The sequence below is a fragment of the Rhizomucor pusillus genome (assembly GCF_041956525.1).
Source record: "Rhizomucor pusillus strain CBS 183.67 unplaced genomic scaffold VTP01scaffold_1, whole genome shotgun sequence".
NCBI lineage: Eukaryota > Fungi > Mucoromycota > Mucoromycetes > Mucorales > Lichtheimiaceae > Rhizomucor > Rhizomucor pusillus.
In genome coordinates, this window is record NW_027192143.1 from 1157202 (window position 1) to 1175097 (window position 17896).

The following is a 17896-nucleotide window of genomic DNA, read 5'->3' on the forward strand; positions in this document are numbered from 1 at the left end:
GAAAAAAGAAGAGAGAGAGAGAGAGAGTAACAAGAAGCGTGTCGACCGCGAGGTGGTAAAATTTTTTTTACAATACTTGTCCCGTGCACACCAAACTTTTACGTTCTTCAGACTTACGGGGGCTGTACGCGTCCGAGCAGCGAATAGATAACAGTCTTTAGGTGCTCTGACCAGTTGTGGACACAACAGCTCGTATGTGCGACGGACCGGCATACAGATGTTGAGCAGAGCGGTATCGGACTCTGCTCGCTTGTGTTACTGTTGATGGAGCTTCTTTCCGTCTCTTTCTTCATTTTGGATGCATAGCCGAAGCTTTCGTCAACATTCTCGGACCAGGACATGCGGGTGCCCGATTGGTGGTAACTTTTTTCTTTCCTTTCGTACCAGCAAAAAGGCTTAGAATGTTACGTGGTTGTAAATCTCCCCTGGGATGAAAAGTGGAGATAAAAAGACAGGGAGAAAGGGCCCCACCACTGATTAGCTGTGGGAACGGCACAGCGGGGAATGATCCGGTTCCCCGATAGGGGTCAAGCAAGTATGCTTGCTTGGAATACCAAAAGTTATGGCTAGTAGTTGATGGCTCGTGTCCACGGTCGGTGCCACATACAGAAATGAGAAGGATTCGTTGCATGTTTATTTATATGATGTTAACTCCTGAACAATAAGGATAGAAAGTGATCTTGAACGGACAAGCGATCCGGTATAGGTGTGATACAACTATGTCTGTGGGCAGGGTAGTGTTATCAGGTGATCTGCTGAACCTTGAAACGCTTCGTCTTATAAGGTACTTCCGAAGGTGGATCCGCGTCCGAAGCTTAGGTCACGGGCAACCCAGAGAGTTGTAAAGTCCTTACCCACGTACAGCAATAGAACCAAGCTGCAGCTCCTTTAAACTTTCTTTCAATAATCTATATAAACATGAGGGCCCTTGCGTCAATAAGGACTATTTTTTCCTTTTCTTCTCGCCACTTTTTCTTTGTAACTTTTTTAATTTTATCTTCCCATTTTTTTTCTTTCCCGACTTGACTCCACCACCATGGCTGCCACTGCTGTCAGGTAACAAGTGCACGGATAACCTGCTGTGATACATCTTTACATTACCATAAATATATTACAGGGTAGCCCTTCGTGTTCGCCCTCTAACCCAAAAAGAACAACTGAGTAATTGCACAGAATGTGTATCATTTATACCCGATCAACCACAGATCCTCATCGGCAAGGACTATTCCTTTACGTACGATTACGTTTTCGACCCACGAGCTCAACAACGTGATATCTACAACGCATGTGTCTCTCCCCTTGTGGAAAAATACGTGGAAGGGTAGGACATCCCTTTATTGTTCCATACAGCGTAAACAATAAATTTGACCTGACCCTATCCTTTGTAGTTTCAATGCTACCATACTAGCCTACGGGTAAACAGAAAATTTTAGCTCTGTTTTCAATGAAGACATGCATGCTAAAGTTTATTCCTAGACAAACGGGCTCCGGAAAAACGTACAGCATGGGCACAGCCATCGACGGAAATCTGGAATCCGAAGAGAATCAAGGTTAGATGCTCTGCAGAACCTTAACGAGAGCATGTCCTACTCACGCTTTGATCTACAGGAATCGTACCACGGTTCATCTCCGACCTGTACACTCGTCTAGAGCAAAAGAAAGAATCCATAGATAACTTTGACTATAATGTTTTTGTATCCTTCCTTGAACTCTACAATGAGGACCTAGTCGACCTCTTAAATGTACAGGATTTCTCTCACCAGCGACGACGGACATATTCTAGCGGCAGCTCGTGCGATATTTCAATACGAGAAGACATCCACGGAAATATATACTGGAGCGGCGTACGAGAAGAGCCGTGTCAGAATCCGCACGATCTCATCAACTACCTAGCAAAAGGCTCCCTTTGCCGAGCCACAGGGTCAACGGATATGAACGCAGTATCTTCACGATCACACGCTATCTTTTCCGTCATACTGAAGCAGCGCCTTCCTGACGAAGACAACGGCAGCGAAAAAACAGTAGTCAGCAAGTTCCATTTTGTAGATCTTGCTGGTTCCGAAAGAGTAAGATAGTAGCCACTTTAGCTCTTAAAACCTCTCTAATCTAGAAAATTTGCTTGTCTAGCTGAAACGCACGAAAGCTCAAGGCGACCGTGCCCGTGAAGGTATCGCTATCAACTCGGGCTTGCTTGCGCTAGGAAATGTAATCAGCGCCCTCGGTGACGAGTCACGCCGCTCTACACATATTCCTTACCGAGATTCGAAGCTTACTCGTCTGCTGCAAGATTCCCTCGGTGGCAATTCACAGACTCTTATGATGGCATGTATATCGCCTTCAGACTCCAACTTTGTGGAAACGCTGAGCACACTCAAGTACGCAAACCGCGTGCGCAATATCAAAAACAAAGTTTCCGTCAACCAAGAATTTGCTGGTTCCTCTGTCGAAGTTAATCAATTGCGAGCTCAAGTTGCGAAACTCAAGATGGAACTCAATACACTGCGTGCCACAGCTGGAGTTGTCAGTAGTGGCGACTCATTGAAGAAGAACAACGAAATAGAAGCTCTTCGTCAAGAAGTTAATAAGTTGCGCGACCGAGTGCAAGTTGCATCTGATGAACTTTGTCAAGTAACAGCCGAGCGCGATACACTGCTTCTGGAACGGGAGCTCACTTCGTCAGGACAAGAACTGCCTCGTCTCCTTGAAGAGCTGATGCATGCAGATGAAAGCAGCCGCAATAACAGCAGCAGCAAGCTCAACTCTTTGCCTATCATTGAGCAGTATCAGAAAACAATCAAAGATCTGCGCAACGAGCTTGCAGATACGCAGGAGCGACTAGCGTTTATGGAAGCTACACGTGCACCTGTAATGCATGCGCTCTCGATGCAGTCGAATCTTTCCCCTGCTGCATCCGCCAAACCATCTAATTCTGCAACGCCTCGTCGACGAAGAGTACGTGGACCGGGCAACAGCGTTACTACACGCGGCAACCATGTCACGTTCAAGAGCAGTCGATCATCGAAAACTCCCAAGTCCCGCAAAAACCTTCCGCCTCCGCCGCAGCCAATTCGTGCCAGCACGACCGACGATTCTTCTGTTGATATCGAGCAATGGCTGCAAGATGCTATGGGATCGATAAAGTATCCGGAGTCTGATGATATCCGCAACGAAGTCCGCGATTCTATTTCGAGAGCTCGCGCCGAAATCGAGCGCGGTATGCAAGTACTGGAGGCTGTAAAGCCTAGAGAACACGACGCAGCAGATCAACATCATCATCACAAGGTGTGTAAAACATTGGCTGCATAAGTATTTGTGTTTATTGAACTCACTAAATTTGCATTCTCACTTAGAACCAGGAATATGACCTAATGGATGAGGCTGATCTATTTGCGGCTCTGCAATCCAAAGACAATGAATTCTTGTTTACCGACCTCGAACATGAAATGCTTGATGATATCGAAAGCACGGTAAGTACATCGATGTTATCTTAAAGCCACCGTAAGATTTGCTAACACGATTACAAAAGTCTCCTCCGCCTGACTGGCATCTTGACAATGACAGCGACATGAATACCGGCGGTGGCCATTCACGTCAATCATCCGGTGGCCTCAGCAGCACCGCTGACGAATCCGAGATTGCTGCCATGTGTCAAGAAAATCCGCACTTGTCCCGCATTATTCAGCAAGTTCAAGCAGATATCCGCGTCAAGGAAGAACTTGTCAACCAGCTTGAAAAATGCGAGCACGACTACGTTGAGCTTCACAAACGCTTCGAGCACAAGCTATACTCGTTGAAACAGGAAATTCTTTCCCTAAAGCGTGATCGAGACCGAGTTATGCGGCGCAACAGTTTCTCTCGCAACGATGCAATGGCTCAGAAGGAGCGGCAACAGCTCTTGGAAGTCAAGCATGCATACGAAATGAAGATTAAGAGTCTTATGGTTCAGCTCTCTGAATGGCAACGCAAGTACGCTCAGACAACAAGCTCGAGTCAAGCTTCCAGAAACCACAACGAAAGCATCATTCGCTCCTTGCGCGTCAGCGTCGAAAGTCTGAAACTGGAAAGACGGCGATTGATTAAGCGTTCCAAAGAAGAAAAGGAACGCTCCAAGGAGCAAATGCACGCACACCAGCGTGAAATCCAGCAGCTGCGTAACAAGCAGTTGCGGGATGCCGAGCGCCGCCGACGTCTGGAGCGGGAGAACAAGCAAGTTCAGCTCATGTTGCAGAAGCGCACCGACGAAGTTGTGCTTACAAACGATAAGCTTAAGAAGCTCATCCACATTGTCAAGAAAGCTGTGCGTGAGGGAGGCGTTTTGGATGAACGCCAGGTTAGCAAGTGCGCTGATCTTCTCCAGATTGGATCCGCCTTGGTTGCATCATCCAACGCCAGGCTTTCGTCAGCTCACAAGCGCCGTTCGGGCAAGAAAGCATCCAAAGCATCTATTCAAGAACGTGCTGCAAAGAAGAAGATGCTGCTGGACCGCGCTCTAACTCAATTTATCGTTGGCAAGCAAGCTGTCATAGAAATGGAGCAGCTTATGGCTAAACGTGAAGAGTTGAGTCAAAAGCAAGAAGAGATACTCAGGGAACGAGAACGAAGCTACTACGCCAGTGCAGCCGAGCGATACCTCGATGAGGAGCGATACGAAGCCATTGCCGCTGAACTGGCTTACCTCAACGAGCGCATCCGTGCACTTCAAAACGATGCAGCTCACGAAATCATGCAAGAAGAGGAGGAAGATGAATATGTCGATATGGATCTCCAGCAACAACAGCAGCAGCAAAAGCCAGCTAAACGCGTCACCTTTGCAGACGAAGTTATGGGCTACACTGAAAAGGATCTTGGTGATGAATGGCTCGATATGGACGCTCTCGAAGAAAAATACACTCTGCCACCGAACGCGGACCCCGAGGCTGCTCACGAAATGGCACTCAAGCTTATCCAGTCCGTCACCCTTGATGAAGCAGAAAAAATTATGGAGGCTCTCATCAACGACGTTGCATCGCTCAAGATGGAAGAATACCAGCGTGAAACGCAGATTATGCATCTTGAAAAATCAATGCAAGACCTCCAAAGAACCCTGACTGTCATGCGAGACAAAGCTGTGCGGAGCGCCATAGAGAGTGAAAAGAAGATCAAGCGATTAGAGCAAGGCTCACGCCGTTCCTCACTTTCCACAATTTGTGTATCAGATGACAACGATTCTGCCATTGATCTTCGCGTGGAAGAGCAGTACCAGCAATTCGGCACTATTTTTGACAAGATCTATTCCCAGGGCATGACTCGAACTGGCAGCGAGCGATCGGGATCACCTGTTCCTTGCACGCCAAAGAACGCGAGCGGTAGTCCAATTCTGCCGCCGATGCGTCCTCAATCTTTGATTGAGAAACCGCCTTCCTCTCCAAGTTTGGCAGCTGCTGCCAACCGCCGAAACTCCATGTCTTCTCCCGACCAATTTCTGCAGCACCTGATCCAGACGGGACTTTTATCGCCAATGGTTCGCCAAGCACCTTCGCCAGTGCTGAAACCTTTCACACGCGATACAGAATCATCCACTTCATCAATTCGTAGCAGTGATCTCCGTCGCCGGTCTTCTATCCAATCAGACAACATGTCATGGTCTTCGCATGATAGTTCACCGCCTCACCAAAAGCCAATCCAGATTCCTCAAGCTGCACCCACCATACTCAACCGTCGAAGAGCTCGCTCCCTGCAGCAGCAACAGCGTCCATCACCGTTGATTCTCAGCAATAAGCAGCAGCGGCGTTTCTCCCTGCGTGAATTAAGCTTGCAGCAACAACAGCAGCACCAGCCGTCTCCTCTGCAGCAACAGTTTGTTGTGCCAGACTCACCTACGGTGCGATCTCCCACGCCGAATGGTCACAACGTGTTTGACCGTCTGGCTACCATCCACACCAAAGCTTCCCAGGCCAAACGGGCATCGACTCCCGTACCTTTGTAATTAAAATCTCCAAAATATCCTCACTACAGTTCCCCCCAACCATACGTAAAATGACTCGTTATATACTCATATTTCCCTCCCCTGCCTTTGCCTTGCTACCGAAAACAAAACCCAAAATGGTGACCAAGAATTTTTGCTGTAAATAGTGGACTTTGTATCTATTATTGTTATAAACGTCGGAAATACATATACTTATCAGTCAAGAATCGCAGCCTCGGCCAAATGTCCTGATTTGGTTATCCATGCTGTTATTCCCGCCACAGCTGTGCGGTCCGTGCGTTCTCGCCGACTTGGGTTGTTTATTTAGCCGCCAGATACCGTTGCTGCTAAAATTCGAGCATGTGGGACAGAGTTCCTTTTGTTAGACTAGCAAAGTGACTCCAATTTTAGCGGGCAACATGAGTTCACCATGACAGTGGGAGGGGAGAGAAGGCACACAATACTTGTTCCCTTTTAGGTGAATAAAGTGGATACTGATTGCTATGGATACAGATAGTCTCTTATCTATTGTTGATGATCGATAAGGGACGGATTGTGCCTGGGACAAAAATTTGGCCTGTCGCTACTTTTTTCTTGGGAGACTTTTCGCAAGAGGGGTGGGCCTGGACATGGGTCGAGCGCCTGAAACTGAGACAACTCATGCATCTGTTTTTCCTCTTCCGACAAGGCCAAAGAGAGAAAAGGCCATCAGGTCCAGGCTGATCCCATTTTTTTTCTATCTCTTTCTTCCATTCCTACCATCATCATGCCTGCCAAGAAGAAAGGTGGACGCCGTTCAGAACCAAAGCTGTTTCGCTGCACCGGCTTTGGTGATTGCAATATGGTCTTTACCCGAAGCGAGCATCTGGCCAGGCACGCACGAAAGCACACTGGCGAGGTAGGTTTTGCTCTTGACAGTTTGTAGCGAATCAAGCAACAGAGTACTGATGGATACTCTGCAGAAACCGTTCAAGTGTATTGTACCAGGATGCGAGCGCATGTTCAGTCGCTTCGATAATATGATGCAACATACCCACACACACGAACGTCAGCAACAAAAGCAGCGTCAGCAGCAGCAACAGCAACAACAACAACAACAACAGCAGCAGCAGCAGCAGCAGCAGCAAAGACGTGCTCTTTCTCCTCAAGAAGTACCTCCCCCAACGACCGCCGCGCGCAGACGATCGTCGATGGTGCAAACCCGTCAGCTACCACCTTTACAATTCACACCTCCTCCACCCGATTACTATCCTGCTTTTTACCCGCCAGCTCCAGCTTCTCCAAGCAGCAGCAGCACTGCCGGCAACGAATACGTGAACAACAGCAAGCGCAGATTATCGCAGAGTGATCTGCAGGTACCCATCCATCAGCTGAGTGTTTTGTTGCATCAGCAACCACCTTCTCCCGAGGAGACCGTGGCGGATATTACCAATGACGAATATGAGGCCATCGAAGGGTTTGGCCGATTCCACGCGGGGTCTGTTGTAAACAAACCCCTATTCAATTCACCAAACATTGCGCAGCAAGTGAATGCCTTCCGTCAAAACGTCATGCCTGTACAAGAATCATTTCATCGAACCGCCAGATCCCATGCGATCTAACGTCAATCTGTATATATACTATATTTCCCACTCACACTCTCTTTTTCACTGTTTATTGACGCCAAACTCAATGGGATATTTATCATGACGTAGCAATCATTATTATGTAAACCAGAGTAACCTGTAGTGACAAACCATCAGCAATTGTGTATATGCTGAGAAAATAAATCTGAATTTCGCTTTATGCCTTCTAATCTGCAACTGCCCGTTTTCTTGCCGTTCCCTTCGCTTTCCGTCTTATTGTCTCAATGACACCCCTGGCCCGCCCAAACTGACTTTTGCTTTCGGATGAATTGCAGAACCGGACCAATTATACACTCTCCGCCCGGTAACAGTTTGACCTCGCTCGTGACGAAACACCTTTTCTTTCATTCTGTACTTTGCCGTTTCTTTGTTGTGTATTATCTGTAACTTGTCTACCTCATGTTTTCTAAATCACGAACTTGCTGCGGCGTAGTTCCTATCGAGACTGGTAATTAGCTGAACCGAAACATTCTCGAACATGAGCAGTAAAGAGCTGACCGAGAGCTGACGCAGGCGTCGTTGTCATTACGATTATTGGCATTGTAAGCATGAAGGAATCTCGGTGCAATTGAACGTAAATTTACTTTTCGATTAGCTAAACAAACTTTCGGGATTTTATGGAGTCATATCGTTTGACTTGAGCGATCCTGTCGCCTTTGCCTTGTATATCTATTCATTGTTGGCTGTTGCTGCTTTTGCGCAAGGCTTGTATGGCATATGCAAGGTATGCATGATGTTTATCAACTGGAGGGATAATTCCATTTGTCTCATGTGAATTATAGGAAAACATCCGGATTGTACGATGGTATACCATGTTCTACTGGGTTGACTGTTTAATCAGTCTCGTTACAACAATTCTGTTTGCGGTGCGATGGTTCGTATACACGGACCACTCCCTCCCTGAACTTGCCAACGACCCGGTCAAACAACAAGAACACGATCAAAGCTTCCAGATGGAAGGCTTTGTAAGCATTGCCTTGCTAGCAATTCTACGTCTCGTTCATGTAAGCTCTCTATTTCAATTGTATGACGGAGACGGATACTCATATGTGCTTTTGCTTCCAGTTTTACTTTGCTATTGTCTTGACGTACTTTTACAAGACTCTTGGCAAAGCTCGGTACTCAAAGCTGGCTGCCTCAGTTGATCAGGACTTGGAAGATATCCATTATGACATGTCACAGCGACAACAGAGATTCTAATCATTGTATCCACTCACTTTGCTTCATTCATTCTTACATTATTTACTGCTATAGAACTAATTACCACGTAGCTAAATTTTTCCTCCTATCATCCTTACTAGTAAGGATTCCATCTATTGACCAGACATTGAAGTGCCAAATTGACTCCGCTAAGAATTGGCAAGCCTTGGCGCCAATGAATACCATATCACAATATAATGTCCACTGTGGTAAATCAAGGATGGATTGTTGAGTGGATGTAACACCTTGGAGAGTATTTGGAATTTTATTTTACAAGCGCTTCACGCTTAGTTTCGTTCGTTGCGCTTGGTTCGCTGAAGTCCATGGCTGATCCGAGTCTGTAGAATAAGAAGCTCGCATGAAGCGATGTTTCCAGTACTTAGCAGTAGATTCCTAGTAAGACTTCTCCCGTCAACTTTCAAGTCTCGCTATTTCAAGCAAAATCCTGCGACCGTGGCCTTGAAATTATCGGGGACCCACTGTAATAGCAGGAGGCTATGTTTCTTGACAGACTAGAGTTTTTTGATCTAAAAAAAACTGTGTGGATAAAGTAACATGGTTATCAAATAGCTTGCCCTGCAGAACAATACTAGATAAATCCTGCAGTGTTAGCAGAATCGATACCTTTGTAGTTCAATCATATTCCACCGTATAGATTGTTAATAGCTGTATGGCAAAACTGTGCATCATAGTTTTGTATTTGGCTTAAGACGTGATTTTACACGAGTTCCCATATCTTTCCCCTGAACATAGGTGCTCGTTTTTTGTTGCTTTCTCTGAATGCCTCCTAAGCATTTCCACGAAACTAAAGCATCCTTTAAATCTTTATGTATAATTCACACGTAGCATGATGTAGGTGAGGCATTCATAATCTTCTGTCAATCACAGGAGTAGCGAGATTGGCATTATTCTGGTTATCTTCCACGACGTATGTTGACCGTAACTTTCAGGAATACGATTCGATTATGAACGTAATCCACGTATTAACATTCAAAGACAGCCGGAAGGCGTCAAGTAATGAATGCATTGCTCTGTTCTCTCAAACATCCCGGTATGTTGGCTGCTCTCTCGAGGTACAGTACGATTTCTGACGTTCAACTTCGTAGCCGATATGACCTTTGTCCTGACCTGCTATCTGTCGCCACCTCGACCGTCAGAAAAAACCACCTCGGAGCAATGCTGCTGCCCGATCCAGGACATGAAGGACTTCAAACGCTTTTCTCACGCGAAGTGCTTCCATGATCTGAAGCAAGCGACGGCAGCACCGGGAGGGGAGTGCCCATCTTTCTACAACACCGAGGTGGTCAGCTGTCTTACTGCCTTGGAGGAAGCCGCGCACGCTGCAGACAACGACAACAATCTTTTGCCGGTGCTGGCTAAGGTCAAGACGACGTGCTGCAGACGACTCCCAAAGGGACTTTGTCCCACTTCTGAGTACGGCTAGCAGATGAGGACGCGCAGCATGGGAATAAATAGTTACGCCAGGTGCGGACCACAACCTCCTCTTTTTCTTCAATCAGCCAGTGGAGGGTGTGAAGCCCACTTATAGTGGCGTGGAGCATGATCCAGTAGCTCTTTTGCTCAGGGATTTAGTTGTGGTAGTATACATTGGGTTCTATCAACTATGGCTTGGGCACTGAGTTACTACAACCATGCGGCTGTATACAGAGGGTACAGTCATGGGCTGGTTGGTTATGCTCTCAGGTTGCTTGACTGTCCTTTGAGATGGTGAGATGCCGAATGAGCTAGATCACCTTTTTTTATAAAAAGAAAATAATAAAGCATATTCTCAAGTGAGAAGCCTCAATATGAAGCACACCGTTGCATTCCATTCTGAAGTGTCATTCTGTTTCGCGACAATTCGCTCATAAGAAAACAGGATCCTAGTGCCGTCAGCTGTCAACTATACAACATACTGCGGCGAACGTGCGAGATGCAGATGCAGTGTGGCAACGCTTCGCCACTGTCGCTGTAGTTCGAGTTGGCAACGGAAAACCTTGCTGCAGATGGTGTTGTGCCTCGCCAGGTTCAAGCTTGCCAAGGTCTTTCTCTTCCTCCTGTTGTCTACACTCCTTGCAAAAAGCTGCTGGGCCTTCCTAGTCTACGTACATCTGGACGATAGCGGTTTTCTGAGGTATGCCTTGCATATCGTGTACAAGCAAAGAGAGGAGACAAAACGTTGACCCCAATTTCCTGGCTGAACCAGGTTTTGCTTGATTGACCCAACTTGAAACTTGTCTTGAGCTAAATTCAAAATTCTAACCAGTTTCCACGACCCTGATCAAATTCAATTTCCACGGCTGTAATTTCAGATAATCTGCATCAAAAGTTCAAGTCTGTGCACTGTGCTTGCGGAATCGATCAGCAAGGTGACTGTCATCTCATACAGACTACCAAAAAAGGGGCATGATCGGGGATGCAAAGCAGCATTTCATCTCTTAAAAATGCAGTGATTGTGTCGAAAGTCTCTCCATCTTTTCTTCCTTGTTTCCCTACGATGGTCGCCAGTAGCATTAGCGACCGCCTTCAGCAATGGAAGGCGCGTCTACAGAATTTGTCCGATTTACTAGTACCTACCGACTATCCGCGCCCTCTGCCTCCCAAGACCGTTGAAGATGTGGAAGGCTACGAACTGTCAGAGAAGACTCTCTTGAGCATTCTCCAGCTTTCCATAAGCATCACAGATGCCAAAGGAAATCATCCGACACCCTTCTCCATCCTGCTTGCTGCATTTGCCATCTTGTTGCAGCGATATACCGGAGATGAGGAGTTTGCAGTCGGATCATCGTCACCCTCCAACAATGCCCTTGTCTTACGACTTGCTGTAAATCCACTTGATACGTTCGAAAAAGTGCTGAAGATGGTGCAAGAGGTAAGATTATACCGGCAGTGATTTGCAATCAGGATAGTTTTGCGCTTATTAGAGCATATATAGGTCGAGGCAGAAGCACTGGAACAAGAAGTGCCGTTTGAGCAACTTGTTGAGGTTATGGAGAAGGGAAGCGATCCTGACACAAAGAGACCACTGTTCCGTGTCCGTTTCTACGACGAAACTGACACTCCTTCCCCAAGCCAACTCTCTGCCACATCCGCCAACACAGACCTGACTATCTTCATCACCTCTCCTGCAACTTCCACATCCCTTCGCACGTCTTTTCTGCGACCGATTTCCATCAGAGTTGTGTACAACCAGATCCTCTTCTCTGCCCGCCGTATCCAGTATCTCTTGTTGCAAATGTCCATGATCCTCGAAGCAGCCTTCCAATCGCCTGACATGGCGGTGGGTAAAATCCCGCTTTCAGATTATCAATCTCCTCAATCTTCGTTACCCGACCCCACTGCTGATTTGCATTGGTCACTTTGGCGCGGAGCCATCCCAGATATTTTTGCTGCCAACGCTGAGAAGCATCCTGAACGTACTTGCATTGTCGAATCTTTCGACGATCCTGCCAAGCAGCCTGCGATATACACATACCGGCACATCCACCATGCATCTAACCTCGTGGCGCACTACCTCTTGGATAATGGCATTAAGCGCGAAAATGTCGTCATGATCTATGCCTACCGCGGTGTCGATCTTGTTGTCGCCATCATGGGTGTTCTCAAGGCAGGTGCAACATTCAGTGTTATTGGTAAGTATATAAATAATCCGGCAATTGAAGCACGAGCTCATCGTAAATTCTTTCGCAATCAATCTAGACCCTGCGTATCCACCAGCCCGGCAAGAAATTTACTTGTCTGTCGCCAAACCTCGCGGTCTCATTGTTATCGAGCAAGCCGGTGAAATTGCACCTTCAGTGCGCGAATATATCAAAAAGGAACAAGATGTCATTTGCGAAATTCCTAAATTGAAGCTCTTGCCCGACGGCACGCTCAAGGGTGGCATGGGTCCGCAGGGTGACGTTCTTGATTCTGTGAGATCCAAGGCTACAAAGAATGTAGGCGTCGTAATTGGCCCTGATAGCATTGGTACCTTGAGTTTCACCAGCGGCAGTACTGGTATCCCTAAAGGTAAAGCAAACAAGCAGAAGTTACAATGGGATGGTCTGGTTAACGAGGAGAAATCTATAGGTGTCCGTGGTCGTCACTTCTCATTGACTCACTTTTATCCATGGATGGCTGAAACGTTTGGCATATCAAGCGAGGATAAATTTACCATGTTGTCTGGTATCGCGCACGACCCTATCCAACGTGACATTTTCACTCCCTTGTTCTTTGGTGCTGAACTTCACGTCCCCACATCTGAAGACATTGGTATCCCCGGCAGACTTGCTGAATGGATGAACCGATCCAAGGTTACTATCACTCACTTGACACCTGCTATGGGACAATTGCTCTCTTCGCACGCTCAAACCGAGATCCCTACCCTGCGCAATGCCTTCTTTGTCGGTGATATCTTGACCAAGAGAGATGCTGCTCGAATCCAAAAGTTCGCACCTAACGTTGCAGTCATCAACATGTACGGCACCACCGAAACCCAGCGTTCCGTCTCTTACTACGTAGTACCTCCTCGATCTTCCCACCCTGCATTCTTGAGCTCTCAAAAGGAAGTTATCCCTGCCGGCCAGGGTATGGTCAACGTCCAATTGCTTGTTGTCAACCGCCACGACAGGACCAAGATGTGCGGCGTCGGTGAAATTGGTGAAATCTACGTCCGTGCGCCTGGTCTATCTGAAGGCTATCTGCGACTGCCAGATGCGACCGCCGAAAAGTTCATCCCCAACTGGTTTGTCGAAAACCCCACCGAGGACGATGGCAAGGACGAGTCGACCGTGGAAGGCGATGCATGGAAGGAATTCTGGCGTGGTAAGCGTGATCGCATGTACCGCTCGGGTGATCTTGGCCGCTATCGCCCTGACGGCAACGTCGAATGCACCGGTCGCGCTGACGATCAAGTCAAGATCCGAGGTTTCCGTATCGAGCTAGGCGAAATTGATACTCATTTGTCCCAACATCCAATGATCCGCGAGAATGTCACGCTTGTGCGTCGTGATAAGAACGAAGAACAGACTCTAGTTGCCTACTTTGTTCCTGTCCAGACAGCAGACAACGAATTTGCCAGTGCTACCGAGGAAGAAGTTGAGGAGACCAATATCCCACGCGACATCCGTTCAAAATATAGATACCGTCGACTTATCAAGGATGTCCGCGACTATCTCAAGAAGAAGCTCCCTTCGTACGCTATTCCTTCCGTCTTCGTGCCTTTGGTCCGTATGCCATTGACTCCCAACGGCAAGATCGATAAGAATGCTTTGCCTTTCCCCGATACTGCACAGTTCCAGGACACACCTGCAGTCGCTAAAGCTAAGAATGCCGAGTTGCCAGAAATGACGCCCAATGAGCGCATCATTCACGAAATTTGGCAGCAACTTTTACCATCTCCCGAACCAGTTATTGGGCTGGATGAAAACTTTTTCGATATCGGTGGCCACTCCCTTATTGCAACCCGTCTTATCTTTGAAATCAGACAGCGATTCCAAGTGGATGCACCGCTCGGTTTGGTCTTTGCTGAACCTACCATCCGTGGCCTTGCCAAGAAAGTGTCCGAGCTCCAAAATAGCGATCTTTTGTTAGCAACTGAGCAAACCAAAGTCAACAGCAACGGCGCTGAAGCCTCCAAGAAAGAAGTTGTTGATTACGCAGCTGACCTCGACAAGCTTGCCACCGAATATTTGGAAAAGTCTTACGCACCGGTAGCACCGATCAAGGAAGGTCAACAGCGCGTGTTTGCTCTCACTGGTGTCACTGGTTTCTTGGGAGCATTCATTCTCGCCAAACTTCTCTCGTATCCCAACACTCGCGTTATCTGCGTCGTACGAGCCAAGGACCATGCTGCTGCAAAGGAGAGAATCAAGAAGGCTGCTCAGGGCCATTTGGTGTGGCAAGATTCTTGGGAAACAAGAATCGATGCAGTCTGCGGTGATTTGGGCGAGGAGAAACTTGGATTGTCTGAGGAGGATTGGCAAAAGATTGCCAAGGAAGCTGATACCATTATCCATAACGGTGCGCTGGTGCACTGGGTCTACCCCTACCAGCAACTGCGTGCTCCTAACGTCATTGGTACTTTGTGGGCGATGCGCTTAGCAGCAACAAGTGAGAAGCCCAAGTCTTTCCACTTTGTTTCATCAACCTCAGTGTTGGACACTGCCCATTACATCAACTTGCCTGAAAAGGTTCTGGAAACTGATGAACTGGAAGGCTCCCGCACTGGTTTGGATAGCGGATACGGCCAAAGCAAGTGGGTAGCAGAGAAGCTTATCATGGAAGCAAGAAAACGCGGCATGGCAGCAACTATCATTCGTCCCGGATATATCCTCGGTGATTCGCACACCGGTGTTACCAACGCTGACGACTTTATCTGGCGTCTGCTCAAGGGATGCGTTGAACTCGGCTACATTCCATCCATCTCAAATATCGTCAACTGCTGTTCCGTTGACTACGTCGCAGCCGTCGTTGCTGGCGCAGCTTTCCACGATCAATCATCAGCTCAGCTCGGTGTTCTGCAAGTCACTCACCCCGCTATCTTCAGTTTCAATGACCTGTTTGGTACGCTGACGACCTATGGCTACGAGTGCCAGCAAACTGAATACATTGACTGGCGAAACAAATTGATGGAGTTCACGTTGCAGTCTCAGGATCACTCTCTCTTCCCGCTCCTGCACTTTGTCCTTGACGACTTGCCAACTTCTACAAAGAGCGCCTTGCTTGACGACAAGCACACGCAGGCAATCCTTGCCAAAGACGGCATCACCTGCCCTCTCATGGGCGATGATCTCATCGGTTTATACTTTGCTTACCTCATCAAGGCCGGATACCTGCCTCAACCGACCGGCGAACCGAAGAAACAGCTGCCCAAGTTTGACATTGAAGTCACTCTTCACATGCGCAGCGGTGCCCAGCACTAAAAGTATTACTTTTGATATATAGAATGTGTGCATTTTTCTCCTATGTTCTGCCTCTCTATTTTCTCTCTCACTCTTTCTTCTTTTACTATTCTATGTAAATGTTGCACAAGTACTATGTACAAAAAATGCTGCTTTTTGTATCTAATCTAAATGCATTTTTTCTTGAATACTTTCTTCTTGTTTTGATGCATTATTTATCCAGCTTAGATATGCGTTCCATAAAATTCCCAGTGAACTGACAAACGGCAGGCGGTATTGAATTGGCATGATTTTGAAATTGATGAGTTGGACGAGCGGCCACACTTTGTAGTTGGCTATGACTGCAGGAGCGTATGCGTCTCTAAACTTTTCAAGCACACCTTCCCATTTCCGTGTTTCAGCGTAACCCATGGTTGTAAAGAAGACAGCTAAACTCGCGGGTGCAAACAGGACTTGGTCTGTGCACTGTAGGAAACATGAAGAAAGATAATTAATACGCCGATCTCCCCAAAGTATTTGTCTTATCCTACCATTCGTTTTATGGCAACAATATCCTTGACCCGGCTCGATGCTGCCGCTGCTGGCATAGGAAAGAACCGATCAAGCACCATGTACCATTTTCCGACAATAGGCGCCACGCAAAAATTGTACAATGCAAACCGGACTGTCCGGAAAGGATCAAACGATGGCGGTGGAGGCCATAGATCTTCGTGTCTTCTCAGTTGATCGGGCAATCGATTGTCCAGGATTTCAGAGTGAGGGTGTTCGCGATGCATTTTGTCAATGTTTCTATGGTAATCTATGTACGTGATGGTTTGAGCCAGTTGATCGCTTATGGCCCCGAGTATGCCATTCGTAATACATAAAGTCAAGATGGGTCGTCTGTCGTACGAGCGATTGTAGACTGTCTTTACACATTTGATAAAATTCATGAAAAAAAAAATACAATGGAGAAGGGAAAAGGGAAAGTTGAGGAAAAGCGTAGACTCTTTCTGTCCCATTTTGAGTCGCGACTTCAAAATGTTGAGTGCGGATTCCCTTCCCCCCCCCCATCCCTCTCCCAGTTTTGTCAATGTTGTGTCATGGAGGAGCATCCTCACCCCAGGTCCACAATCTCTGACACCGCGTCACTATGCAAATTGTCAGATGAACTAGAGTGATGAAATTAGCAGCTGCTGATGACGCGCTGTAATCTTGATATTTTGAGATATTGCCATTCGGAATATAATGACACAAACATTATGCATCAAGGCTCCCAGTCTATCAGAAGTTGCCTCGATTTCAATCTGCGAAAAAAATCTATATGCACATCTAAACCAAATCTTAAGACCATTTGCATTTATATAGTACCTGGCAGCCATCCTTTTCCATTACTGCTCTTGCTATTTGACGACTGTTGAATAGAATGTCCTTGACATCAATACGTAAGGCCACTCCTGTTCAGTAAGAGGATCCGAGTTTCCGTCCGTTACTAATTCTTAAGAAATACTGTCGCAATACATTGCCGTAGGCTTCCACTCTGCTCGTGGCAACGAATGAGGCAAAAAGACGCGAGATAAACTGCGTGGATATCTTCTGGAATTGAATATACAAGGTCTGGCTGCATGAATTCTAAAATGGAATATCCCAATCCACCGGAGAAATACTCTCTAATGGTGGCCTTTGCTGCATGAAGACTTAAAAGAAACATGATTTGAAAGAACAAGCTGCTCTTTATGTCCGATATTTCGCTTCAGCTTGCAATCATGAATATTTAATCATATTGGACAGACACTCTTGGGTCATTTGATATCCACGCCAAGAACACGCTGCTTATGTAAGCGTTCAAATTTCTTCCACTTTTCGGTTGCTTGGACTATGCTTGACATGTGCTATCTGCACAGTAGTGATTTATCTCGTATAATGGGTTAAATGCATGCTTAGCCACTATCTACGCGAATATACTACAAACTCTTTATCGTGAGGTACTGCCGTGCAACTACACTCCGAGCTCTGCCGTTCCGAAACTTCGGACACAGGCAGCTTACTTTTTGAAAAAAGCTTCATTGTCCGACTCTTAATGCCCTAAATGACGCTAAATCGGCTGAGATAAGCCGGATGTTTGTTTATAAGTGATGTCGGCTGCTAAATACTAGCAGCAGGGTCCCTGACAGTATCATATGGAACTAACAGGATGACGGTAAAGCAACAAAAGACCACCCACAGACTGGAGATTCTGCTGTGGCACTTATGTGTCGCAGTAC

The 17896-nt window shown here is 46.9% G+C and overlaps 6 protein-coding genes across 6 annotated transcripts; 5 read left to right on the top strand and 1 right to left on the bottom strand.

Annotated features, from left to right (window-relative positions):
• Window positions 1–1036: 1036 nt before the first annotated feature.
• Window positions 1037–5965, top strand: VTP01DRAFT_508 (uncharacterized protein; the record flags this gene model as incomplete). The annotated part of the gene is made up of 8 exons (XM_069383832.1): window positions 1037–1056; window positions 1118–1321; window positions 1389–1415; window positions 1477–1550; window positions 1609–2066; window positions 2128–3282; window positions 3351–3467; window positions 3527–5965. The coding sequence occupies 8 exons, from the start codon at window positions 1037–1039 to the stop codon at window positions 5963–5965; spliced, it is 4494 nt and encodes a 1497-aa protein (XP_069244928.1).
• Window positions 5966–6710: 745 nt separating this feature from the next.
• VTP01DRAFT_509 (uncharacterized protein) lies at window positions 6711–7545 on the top strand (the record flags this gene model as incomplete). Its single annotated transcript, XM_069383843.1, has 2 exons — window positions 6711–6842; window positions 6907–7545. The coding sequence occupies 2 exons, from the start codon at window positions 6711–6713 to the stop codon at window positions 7543–7545; spliced, it is 771 nt and encodes a 256-aa protein (XP_069244929.1).
• A 423-nt stretch (window positions 7546–7968) lies between these two features.
• VTP01DRAFT_510 (uncharacterized protein) lies at window positions 7969–8769 on the top strand (the record flags this gene model as incomplete). Its single annotated transcript, XM_069383855.1, has 5 exons — window positions 7969–8017; window positions 8083–8111; window positions 8165–8293; window positions 8352–8573; window positions 8635–8769. The coding sequence occupies 5 exons, from the start codon at window positions 7969–7971 to the stop codon at window positions 8767–8769; spliced, it is 564 nt and encodes a 187-aa protein (XP_069244930.1).
• Window positions 8770–9786: 1017 nt separating this feature from the next.
• On the top strand, window positions 9787–10213 carry VTP01DRAFT_511 (uncharacterized protein; the record flags this gene model as incomplete). The annotated part of the gene is made up of 2 exons (XM_069383866.1): window positions 9787–9820; window positions 9876–10213. The coding sequence occupies 2 exons, from the start codon at window positions 9787–9789 to the stop codon at window positions 10211–10213; spliced, it is 372 nt and encodes a 123-aa protein (XP_069244931.1).
• Window positions 10214–11266: 1053 nt separating this feature from the next.
• Window positions 11267–15674, top strand: VTP01DRAFT_512 (uncharacterized protein; the record flags this gene model as incomplete). The annotated part of the gene is made up of 4 exons (XM_069383877.1): window positions 11267–11641; window positions 11705–12401; window positions 12469–12780; window positions 12841–15674. 4 exons carry the CDS (start codon window positions 11267–11269, stop codon window positions 15672–15674), a joined length of 4218 nt encoding a protein of 1405 aa, XP_069244932.1.
• Window positions 15675–15815: 141 nt separating this feature from the next.
• Window positions 15816–16429, bottom strand: VTP01DRAFT_513 (uncharacterized protein; the record flags this gene model as incomplete). Its single annotated transcript, XM_069383888.1, has 2 exons — window positions 15816–16118; window positions 16184–16429. 2 exons carry the CDS (start codon window positions 16427–16429, stop codon window positions 15816–15818), a joined length of 549 nt encoding a protein of 182 aa, XP_069244933.1.
• Window positions 16430–17896: the final 1467 nt, after the last annotated feature.